Raw genomic sequence first — 12191 nt, 5'->3', positions numbered from 1 at the left:
ATCAAACATATTTTCAGTTGTTTCACACTTTTTTGTTAAGTATATAATTTCACATGTGTTAATTCATAGTTTTGATGCCTTCAGTGTGAATTTACAATTTTCATAGTCATGAAAATACAGAAAAAAATCTTTAAATGAGAAGGTGTGTCCAAACTTTTGGACTGTACTGTACATACATATTGTAGAATACCCGATGCGTTAATATAGGCCACGCAGTAAATAACACAGCCCATGTAGTATATAACACAGCCCACACAGTATATAGCAGCCACGCAGTATATAGCAGCCACGCAGTATATAGCACAGCCCACGTAGTATGTAACACTGGCCACGTAATATATAACACAGCCCACGTAATATATAGCACAGTGTTGTGAATTATGTTATCGAACTCTTTCCTGTGGTCATGAATGGTACTTCGGCGAGTTCTGTCCATGGACTCCCTCTGGTGGCTGTGAGTGGAGCTGCTGCTTCTGAGGTTCCTTCCACAGGTGACGTAGTTTATTCTTTGGCTGGCTGCTCTATTTAACTCCACTCAGATCGTTACTCCATGCCAGCTGTCAATGTTCTTGTACTGGTTCAGTTCGCTCTTGGATCTTTCTGGTGACCTGTCTACTCCAGCAGAAGATAAGTCCCTGCTAGTTTATTATTTGTTCATTGTTTCCTTGTCCAGCTTGCTGTCATGATTTTGTCTCGCTAGCTGGAAGCTCTGGGATGCAGAGTGGCACCTCCGCACCGTGAGTCGGTGCGGAGGTCTTTTTGCACACTCTGCGTGGTCTTTTTGTAGTTTTTTGTGCTGATCGCAAAGATACCTTTCCTATCCTCAGTCTGTTTAGTAAGTCTGGCCTCCCTTTGCTGAAACCTGTTTCATTTCTGTGTTTGTGACTTTCATCTCTACTCACAGTCAATATATGTGGGGGGCTGCCTTTTCCTTTGGGGAATTTCTCTGAGGCAAGGTAGGCTTTATTTTCTGTCTCTAGGGCTAGTTAGCTCTTAGGCTGTGAAGAGGCGTCTAGGCCGAGTTAGGTACGCTCCACGGCTATTTCTAGTTGTGTGATAGGATTAGGGGTTGCGGTCAGCAGAGCTCCCACTTCCCAGAGCTTGTCCTGTGTGAGTTTAACCATCAGGTCGTTCCGGGTGCTCCTAACCACCAGGTCCATAACAGTACAGCTGGCCAGAAGTATTAATGCATCTCAATAGAGGGATAAGAGAAGCTCTGAGACCATTTTTTTTCTCTGCAGTGTGTTTTGTCTTTCTTTTCCCCTTAACCTCTGGGTGGTTCAGGACACAGGTTTAGATATGGACATTCAAGGTCTGTCCTCTTGTGTGGATCATCTCACTGCAAGGGTACAAAACATTCAAGATTTTGTGGTTCAGAATCTGATGTTAGAGCCTAGAATTCCAATTCCTGATTTGTTTTCTGGGGATAGATCTAAGTTCCTGAATTTCAAAAATAATTGTAAACTGTTTCTAGCTTTTAAACCCCGCTCCTCTGGTGACCCCGTTCAACAAGTAAAAATCATTATTTCTTTGTTGCGTGGTGACCCTCAAGACTGGGCATTTTCCCTTGCGCCAGGAGATCCTGCATTGCGTGATGTAGATGCGTTTTTTCTGGCGCTTGGATTGCTTTATAATGAACCTAATTCAGTGGATCAGGCAGAGAAAATCTTGCTGGCTTTGTGTCAGGGTCAGGATGAAGCGGAGGTGTATTGTCAGAAGTTTAGAAAGTGGTCTGTGCTTACTCAGTGGAATGAGTGTGCCCTGGCGGCAATTTTCAGAATGGGTCTTTCTGAAGCCCTTAAGGATGTCATGGTGGGATTTCCCACGCCTGCTGGTCTGAATGAGTCTATGTCCTTGGCCATTCAGATCGATCGGCGCTTGCGTGAGTGCAAAGCTGTGCACCATTTGGCGGCATTCTCTGAGCATAGGCCTGAGCCTATGCAATGTGATAGGACTTTGACCAGAGCTGAACGGCAAGAACACAGACGTCGGAATGGGCTGTGTTTTTACTGTGGTGATTCCACTCATGCGATCTCCGATTGTCCTAAGCGCACTAAGCGGTTCGCTAGGTCTGCCACCATTGGTACGGTACAGTCAAAATTTCTTTTGTCCGTTACCCTGATTTGCTCTTTGTCATCCTATTCTGTTATGGCATTTGTGGATTCAGGCGCTGCCCTGAATTTGATGGACTTGGAGTTTGCCAGGCGCTGTGGTTTTTTCTTGGAACCCTTGCAGTATCCTATTCCATTGAGAGGAATTGATGCTACGCCTTTGGCCAAGAATAAGCCTCAGTACTGGACTCAATTGACCATGTGCATGGCTCCTGTACATCAGGAGGATATTCACTTTTTGGTGTTGCATAATCTGCATGATGTGGTCGTTTTGGGGTTGCCATGGCTACAGGTCCATAATCCAGTATTGGATTGGAAATCTATGTCTGTTTCCGGCTGGGGTTGTCAGGGGGTACATGGTGATGTTCCATTGCTGTCAATTTCACCTTCCACTCCTTCTGAAGTCCCTGAGTTTTTGTCAGACTACCGGGATGTATTTGATGAGCCCAAATCCAGTGCCCTACCTCCTCATAGGGATTGCGATTGTGCTATTAATTTGATTCCTGGTAGTAAGTTTCCTAAGGGCCGACTGTTTAATTTATCTGTGCCAGAGCACGCCGCTATGCGGAGTTATATAAAGGAATCCTTGGAGAAAGGTCATATTCGTCCGTCGTCATCACCATTGGGAGCAGGGTTCTTTTTTGTGGCCAAGAAGGATGGTTCTTTGAGACCTTGTATTGATTACAGCCTTCTTAATAAGATCACAGTCAAATTTCAGTACCCTTTGCCGCTGCTGTCTGATTTGTTTGCTCGGATTAGGGGGGCTAGTTGGTTCATCAAGATAGATCTTCGAGGGGCGTATAATCTTGTGCGAATTAAACAGGGCGATGAATGGAAAACAGCATTTAATACGCCCGAGGGCCATTTTGAGTACCTGGTTATGCCATTCGGGCTTTCTAATGCTCCATCTGTGTTTCAGTCCTTTATGCATGACATCTTCCGAGAGTACCTGGATAGATTCCTGATTGTATATTTGGATGATATTTTGGTCTTTTCGGATGATTGGGAGTCTCATGTGAAGCAGGTCAGAATGGTGTTCCAGGTCCTTCGTGCGAATTCCTTGTTTGTGAAGGGGTCAAAATGTCTCTTTGGAGTTCAGAAGGTTTCATTTTTGGGTTTCATTTTTTCCCCTTCTACTATCGAGATGGACCCTGTTAAAGTTCAGGCCATTTATGATTGGACTCAGCCAACATCTGTGAAGAGCCTGCAGAAGTTCCTGGGCTTTGCTAATTTTTACCGTCGCTTCATCGCTAATTTTTCTAGTGTTGCTAAGCCGTTGACTGATTTGACCAAGAAAGGTGCTGATGTGGTCAATTGGTCCTCTGCGGCTGTAGAGGCTTTTCAGGAGTTGAAGCGTCGTTTTTCTTCTGCCCCTGTGTTGTGCCAGCCAGATGTTTCGCTCCCGTTTCAGGTCGAGGTTGATGCTTCTGAGATTGGAGCAGGGGCGGTTTTGTTGCAAAGAAATTCTGATGGCTCGGTGATGAAACCATGTGCCTTCTTTTCTAGAAAATTCTCGCCTGCTGAGCGCAATTATGATGTTGGCAATTGAGAGTTGTTGGCCATGAAGTGGGCATTCGAGGAGTGGCGACATTGGCTTGAAGGAGCCAAGCATCGCGTGGTGGTCTTGACGGATCACAAGAATTTGACTTATCTCGAGTCTGCCAAACGGTTGAATCCTAGACAGGCTCGATGGTCGTTATTTTTCTCCCGTTTTGATTTTGTGGTTTCGTACCTTCCGGGCTCTAAGAATGTGAAGGCTGATGCCCTGTCAAGGAGTTTTGTGCCTGACTCTCCGGGTGTTCCTGAGCCGGCGGGTATTCTCAAAGAGGGGGTAATTTTGTCTGCCATCTCCCCTGATTTGCGGCGGGTGCTGCAGAAGTTTCAGGCTGATAGACCTGACCGTTGTCCAGCGGAGAAACTGTTTGTCCCTGATAGATGGACTAGTAGAGTTATCTCTGAGGTTCATTGTTCGGTGTTGGCTGGTCATCCTGGAATCTTTGGTACCAGAGATTTAGTGGCTAGATCCTTTTGGTGGCCTTCTTTGTCACGGGATGTGCGTTCTTTTGTGCAGTCCTGTGGGACTTGTGCTCAGGCTAAGCCCTGCTGTTCTCGTGCCAGTGGGTTGCTTTTGCCCTTGCCGGTCCCGAAGAGGCCCTGGACGCATATTTCCATGGATTTTATTTCAGATCTCCCTGTCTCTCAAAGGATGTCGGTCATTTGGGTGGTTTGTGATTGCTTCTCTAAGATGGTCCATTTGGTACCCTTGTCTAAATTGCCTTCCTCCTCTGATTTGGTGCCATTGTTTTTCCAGCATGTGGTTCGTTTGCATGGCATTCCAGAGAACATCGTCTCGGATAGAGGTTCCCAGTTTGTTTCGAGGTTTTGGCGGTCCTTTTGTGCTAAGATGGGCATTGATTTGTCTTTTTCTTCGGCTTTCCATCCTCAGACAAATGGCCAAACCGAACGAACTAATCAGACTTTGGAAACATATCTGAGATGCTTTGTTTCTGCTGATCAGGATGATTGGGTGTCCTTCTTGCCATTGGCTGAGTTCGCTCTTAATAATCGGGCCAGCTCGGCTACTTTGGTTTCGCCTTTTTTCTGTAATTCTGGTTTCCATCCTCGTTTCTCTTCAGGGCAGGTTGAGCCTTCGGACTGTCCTGGTGTGGATACTGTGGTGGACAGGTTGCAGCAGATTTGGATTCATGTGGTGGACAATTTGACATTGTCCCAGGAGAAGGCTCAACGTTTCTCTAACCGCCGGCGCTGTGTTGGTCCCCGACTTCGTGTTGGGGATTTGGTTTGGTTGTCGTCTCGTTATGTTCCTATGAAGGTTTCCTCTCCAAAGTTTAAGCCTCGTTTCATTGGTCCGTATAAGATTTCTGAAGTTCTCAATCCTGTGTCATTTCGTTTGGCCCTTCCAGCTTCTTTTGCCATCCATAATGTGTTCCATAGGTCGTTATTGCGGAGATACGTGGCGCCTATGGGTCCCTCCGTTGATCCTCCTGCCCCGGTGTTGGTCGAGGGGGAGTTGGAGTATGTGGTGGAGAAGATTTTCGATTCTCGTATTTCGAGACGGAAACTCCAGTACCTGGTCAAGTGGAAGGGTTATGGTCAGGAAGATAATTCCTGGGTTTTTGCCTCTGATGTTCATGCTGCCGATCTAGTTCGTGCCTTTCATTTGGCTCATCCTGATCGGCCTGGGGGCTCTGGTGAGGGTTTGGTGACCCCTCCTCAAGGGGGGGTACTGTTGTGAATTCTGTTATCGAACTCCCTCCTGTGGTCATGAATGGTACTTCGGCAAGTTCTGTCCATGGACTCCCTCTGGTGGCTGTGAGTGGAGCTGCTGCTTCTGAGGTTCCTTCCACAGGTGACATAGTTTATTCTTTGACTGGCTGCTCTATTTAACTCCACTCAGATCATTACTCCATGCCAGCTGTCAATGTTCTTGTACTGGTTCAGTTCGCTCTTGGATCTTTCTGGTGACCTGTCTACTCCAGCAGAAGCTAAGTCCCTGCTAGTTTATTATTTGTTAATTGTTTCCTTGTCCAGCTTGCTATCATGATTTTGTCTCGCTAGCTGGAAGCTCTGGGATGCAGAGTGGCACCTCCGCACCGTGAGTCGGTGCGGAGGTCTTTTTGCACACTCTGCGTGGTCTTTTTGTAGTTTTTTGTGCTGATCGCAAAGATACCTTTCCTATCCTCAGTCTGTTTAGTAAGTCTGGCCTCCCTTTGCTGAAACCTGTTTCATTTCTGTGTTTGTGACTTTCATCTCTACTCACAGTCAATATATGTGGGGGGCTGCCTTTTCCTTTGGGGAATTTCTCTGAGGCAAGGTAGGCTTTATTTTCTGTCTCTAGGGCTAGTTAGCTTTTAGGCTGTGAAGAGGCATCTAGGCCGAGTTAGGTACGCTCCACGGCTATTTCTAGTTGTGTGATAGGATTAGGGGTTGCGGTCAGCAGAGCTCCCACTTCCCAGAGCTTGTCCTGTGTGAGTTTAACCATCAGGTCGTTCCGGGTGCTCCTAACCACCAGGTCCATAACAGCACAGCCCACATAGTATCTAACAGTGTCCACGTAGTATATAGCATGCAGTATAGAACACAGCCACGTAGTATATAACGCTGCCCACGTAGTATATAGCAGCCACGTAGTATATAACGCAGCCCACGCAGTATAGAACACAGCCCACATAGTGTCTAACACTGGCCAGGTAGTATATAGCAGCCACCCGGTATCTAACAGAGGCCACATAGTATTTAGCAGTGTGGGCACCATATCCCTGTTAAAAAAATAATTAAAATAAAACATAGTTATATACTCACCCGGCGGGATCCAGCGTAGATCCAGCGAACCTCTGGCGATTAGTGCGCGGCTGCCACCATCTTTCATTCCCAGGATGCATTGCGAAATTACCCAGATCACTTAGCGGTCTCGCGATGCATCTCTTGGAACGCGGAAGCTGGCGGCAGGCGCGAGCGCATTGTCGGACTACGGAAGGTGAGAATAGCAGGTTTTTTGTTTTTTTTATTATTTTTAACATTAGATCTTTTTACTATTGATGCTGCATAGGCAGCATCAATGGTAAAAACTTGGTCACACAGGGTTAATAGCGGCGGCAACGGAGTGAGTTACCCGTGGCATAACGCGGTCCGTTACCACTGTCATTAACCCTGTGTGAGCGGTGACTGGAGGGGAGCATGGAGCGGGCACTGACTGCGGGGAGTATGGAGCGGGCCCTGACTGTGGGGAGTATGGAGCGGGCGCCGGGCACTGACTGCAGGGGAGTAGGGAGGGACTAATCAGACTGAGGCCGTCGCTGATTGGTCACGGCAGCCATGACAGGCAGCTGGCGAGACTAATCAGCAACTTGGATTTCCATGACAGACAGGGGCTGCGACCAATGAATATCCGTGACAAACGGAAGTGACCCTTAGACAATTATATAGTAGACAAGCTTATAGAACGTTTATATACATTTTGTTTCAGAAAAACTAAACACTGTCCGTAGGTCACACTGAGGACAGACAGATAAGGATTACTATTTTTCTAAAGTTTATGCCATGGTTTAGGCCATTTATTGCCAAGTTGACAAGCAACACAATGTTCCATATCTATAGAGTAAAGGCCACATGACAGATTATTCTTTAACGCTGCATTTATGCATACAACCACATCTCCTATACTGGTAATAGCAACAGTTGATTAACCACAAAAGACTATGTGACTAGCTGATAACGTTTTACCTGCTGTTATAATACATAAAAGCAGCATCTCAACATATAATCTATTTGTATGATATAGTGGTGTTTGAAACTGTCCAGTTTTTTGCATAGATTTTACCAAAGTCTACATCAGATTATCCCACAAGCCCTATAAGTAAAAAAAAGAGAACCAAATAAAAGAAATGAGTCCAAAAATATTACACTTCAACCTTTTTTATTGAGGAAAATTATCAAATTTCACATCTCATCTATAAAAGTCTGATCTTCACTAAATTTGTTTGTAGAATTATATCATGGCATGAACAAAGAAGATTTCAGTGGACCTTAGGAGAAGAGTTTTTGGTGCTCATCTGGCTAGAAAAGGTTATAAAACCATCTCCAAAGAGTTTAGACTGGAACCACTCAACAGTCAGACAGATTTTGTACAAATGGAGGAAATTCAATACAAACACTACCATCACTAGAGGTGGTTGATAAACAAGAATCACTTTAAGAGCAAAATTTGCAACAGTTTAAACGGTCAAAAAGAAGCCCAAGATAACCTCTGAGCAACTAAAGGCCTATTTCACATCAATTACTGTTATTTTTCATGAGTTCGCCATCAGCAGGACACTGAACAACAATGGTGTGTATGACCAGATTGAAAGAGGAGAAAGCCACTACTCTTAAAAAAGAACATTGCTGCCCACTTGCAGTTTGCTAAAGATCACAAAGAGAAGCCATCATGCCATGCCATTAGAACAAAACTTTCTGAATGCCTGAGACCAAAATAGAGCTTTTTGGTTTAAATGAGAAACATTATGTTTGGAGAAAGAAAACCACTGCATTGCAGCATTTAAACCTCATACCATCTGTGAAACATGATGTAAGATGCATCATGATTTAGGCCTATTTTGCTACATCTGGGCCAGGACGGATTGCCATCATTGTTGGAATAATAAATTCTGAATTTATCAGCAAATTCTAAAGAAAAATGTCAGGGCATTTGTCCATGAGATGAATCTCAGGTGAATGTGGGTCATGTAGTAATGTTACAACCCAAAGCACACAAGTCATTATACAAAATAATTTTTAAAGAATAAAGTTAAAGTTTTGGATAGGCCAAGTAAAAGTCCTGATCTTAATCATATAGAAATGTGTAGAAGGACCTGAATTGAGCAGTTAATGGGTGAAAACCAACCAGCATAGTGAAGCTGAAGGTGTCTTATAGGAAGGAATTTGCTAACATTCCTCTAAGTCAATGAGCATAATTAATCATCAATTACTGGAAATGATTAGATGCTGTTATAGTTGCAGAATGAGGTTACACCTGAAACTGAAATCAAAGGTTCACATCATTTTGCCTCTCACAGACATGCAATACTGGATGATTTTACTAAATTAAAAACTCTAATATTTTTAACTTATTGGCTTGACTTCTTTTTATCTACTTTTATGATTTTTGTTCAAATCTTATGCCGTTTTAGTTTAAATTTATGCAAAAAGGTGGAAAATTCTAAAAGTTCAAACTTTCAAGCACAACTGCACTATAATTGATAGCAGCAGGTCCTAGGCAGTAGACTTCTGTCTCTTTCTCCTTGAACTATTAGGAAGTGCAAGAGAAGTTTGATTCTCTATTCTTGCTAATGTATGCTGATTATTATATATATTGCATATTATTTAATTCTATACATTTTACATATGATTTAAGAAGGAATGTCGTGGTCAATAAGCTAAGTAAGCAGCCATGCCATTAAAAAATTGTTGCCAAACCACAGGCTACTATCATGTGAAACATTCTCTCCTGTAATTGTGCTGCTTAAATACTCCAGTGTTTATTGAAGGCCACTTTAAAAGGGTAAAACATGTTTGATGTAAACTTGAATATTAGAAAATTAGAAGAAAAACATATCAAAATTACTTCACTGACTTGAGTTCTGACTTTTCTTTATTATCAAATTACATTGTTATTATGGATTGGCTTTTCCCATTTTTGGTCAAAGACCATATATACCAATGTGAATCATGTAGGCTAGATCTCCATTCACAAATTTATTTGCCAAATGATTTAACTTTTTAAGTGATATTGAAGACCTTCTTGAGTATTTTGAGCACAATATGTCCTTACCTTTATATTCACAGCCTTGTAACATAAAGTTTTTAAGGCATTCCAGTATCACTGTCAATTCTTCTCCTTAACTTAGAGCCCTGAGCTCGTGGTTTAAAAGGGTGAGGGGCGTGACCCAATGATCAATGAAATATGAGAGGGTAAAATATTAAATTTCAATAAAAACCTTTGTGTGATTAATTAATTCAACAACTTTTACTATGATAAGGAAATGTTTCTTCTTTTTAATGTACAAGGTTGAAATGAGTCATGTTGGAATACTAGTAATACCTCAATATTAACCATACCAGTCATTGGAGCTTATGTTTGGGAAATGCCTCTTTAAATACATGTAAGTATTATGTCAGTTTTTCAATCTGTGCCTCAACTTCTCTAAAGCCAAATGTCAAGTAATATGATTGTCAGACTTGCTGACTTTGATGTATAAAAGGTGAAGGATACATAATTATTTTGCATCACTGCTTGCTAAAAAAATCCCCTGCCAATAAAAGAGAAGAGTTAAGTGCAACATTTTGAGTCTACTTTCTAGGGCTCTAGACTAGAGCCCAACTTTAACCAGTGTTATTGCTCAACGCACCAGAGGTTCTTATAATGGGAATGTTTTGGTGTCTACATTCTTAATTTATCAAAAGGTAGATATCAAAGATTTAGCAATTAAAAAGCTAGTCAAAACACATTCTTGGGTGGCTATCCAACTGCTTTCTCTTTGTTCCTTTCGAATGTCACATAGTTTATACCCCATGTAATAGGCAATATGCTTATTACTGTCATTTCATAATTCTAAAGCCCCATTCATTTAGTAGCTAAGCCATACATTGACATTTCTCTTCATTTGAACACATGAAATGAACGCATTTATTAAACCAACCATTAGGCGTAGAAGATATTTTCAGAGGCTATCACATTAACATTGTGAACGCATATTCTAGCCAACATCATTTCAACCTCAATTCTGTCGAATAAACAGAACAATACAGAAATCAAGCAGCCAACAGAGAGATTATCATAAATGACTGTTACAATATGTTTGTCACTTTTTTTCTCTGCCTAAAACAAATAAATTAAAATTGGGCAACCAATCGCATGTTTTATGGCTTGGGCCTAAAGTGAACATTTTCAGTGGCTGATCCAATGGCATGAGCTCATTCCAAGTTATATAAAAAAAAAACAATCCTAAGAAACTTTTTTTTATGCTGAGAAAGGAAATTTGAAGACTGGCCAGCAACTGTAAAATAAAAAAGGTCAGTATAACCACCATGACCAAATAAGCCTGAATGTTTCAAACAAAAAACGATATCAATGGTGTGGAAATAAATCCTGGGAGCATAAAAATATAGCATACTTACTCATCAATTACCTAATATATAATTAAATCCCTTGGTCAGCAACGAGTAGTATAAAAGAGACACAAAAATATAATTGAAGGGGATTATACTAAGACTTATAAATCAAATGTCCTGAAAAATAACTAATTTGCAAGTAGGGAATATCTAAAGTCAATGTACATATACTTCCTACTCACAGAAAAAGCAGGTGCAGCAATATGTTAAAAATAGTTAAAAAAAAAAGCAACAGAAGTGTCATAAAAGAAACACAGTGTCATAAAAAAGCAAATGGAAATGTTATCTAAAAATCTTTTGAATATGAATGAGTTAATCCAATAAACTTCATGCATACATAGCAAATGCAGAAGTATATGCCCCTACACTATAGAAGTCATAAATACAACAATGCATTCAGATCATTGACTTTCCAGATAATCACAGGCTGCACATAACTGAATGAATATCTTACAAAGCTCATTCTAACACATTCATCATCTTATCATTTTGCATTATAATATAGATAAAATAGCCATATACACAAAAAAAATGCATATTCAGCAGTTTGAAAACTGCAGATTCACTGCTCTATGACAGATGGGGAAAATTGTTCTAGCATTCTAAGAAATAAAAGAGACGCGAGAAATCGTTAGAATAGAAATATACAAGGAAATGAAAATAAGAAATGAGTTACCTTTAAGATATCGCAAAAGTAGCACTTTAATAATTGTGATGAGAAAGACTTGTTTTTTTCCATGGCTTCTTTAAGTACAGGGTCTGCAAATGAGATTGCTAGCTGATAACAAGAATAGGAAAAAAAAAAAAAAAAAAAGAAATCCAGAGAGATATTCAATGCTAAGTCACATTTGAATATTAGGACTTTACTCCATTGCGTAGGATCTGCTCTGATTTTAGCAGTGACAGTCAGATTTAGCAAACAGAAGAAGGATTTACAGAAAATCCTCACATTTATCTACATTTACACACTGTAGACAGGAAACAGCTGGGAGAACAGTTGTGTTTTCTCTCTCTCTCTCCCTCTTCTGGCAAGTTTTTGGAGCAAAGACTTTTTTTTGGGGGCTGCCTGACAAATAACATCATCATACCTTAGCACTGCAGGACTGGATCACAAAGCATATTTATTTTCACTTAAAGGAATTCACTTTGGTGACATAGTGAAAAAAAAAAAAATCACAGGAGGGAGTCTGCTGCTGTGCATGTCTCACATCTTTTTCCTATGAAGCCTGCATGATGTAGGTAGAATTCTGCAAGCAATCAGTGCAGGGCTGTTTGACGTCCACAGTGATAAAAGTTCAAGCAGGAAAATATGATGACTTATTTTTATTGCAATATGCAATATGATACAGTAGGCCTTTTATAGACATGACAGATGTAATTTTTTTTTTTTTCGCTATTTTTATAAACAAC

General features: G+C 41.3%; 1 protein-coding gene across 2 annotated transcripts in view; it reads right to left on the bottom strand.

The window, feature by feature from the left end:
* IGF1 (insulin like growth factor 1) overlaps positions 1-11990 on the bottom strand; it is a 195728-nt gene extending 183738 nt beyond the window's left edge. Inside the window, exons 1-2 of one of the 2 annotated variants that reach the window (XM_069764265.1) lie at positions 11870-11987; positions 11458-11540 (exon numbers count right to left, since the gene is read on the bottom strand). In XM_069764265.1, the coding sequence (XP_069620366.1) occupies positions 11458-11520 (63 nt within the window). In that variant the 5' untranslated portion in view covers positions 11521-11540; positions 11870-11987. Of the gene's footprint in view, positions 1-11457; positions 11541-11869 lie in introns of both variants that reach the window. The other variant, XM_069764266.1, reaches the window with a different exon arrangement.
* Positions 11991-12191: the final 201 nt, after the last annotated feature.

This window comes from Ranitomeya imitator, chromosome 4 (assembly GCF_032444005.1).
Source record: "Ranitomeya imitator isolate aRanImi1 chromosome 4, aRanImi1.pri, whole genome shotgun sequence".
Classification (NCBI taxonomy): Eukaryota; Metazoa; Chordata; class Amphibia; order Anura; family Dendrobatidae; genus Ranitomeya; species Ranitomeya imitator.
This window is presented reverse-complemented; position numbering and strand designations above follow the sequence as displayed.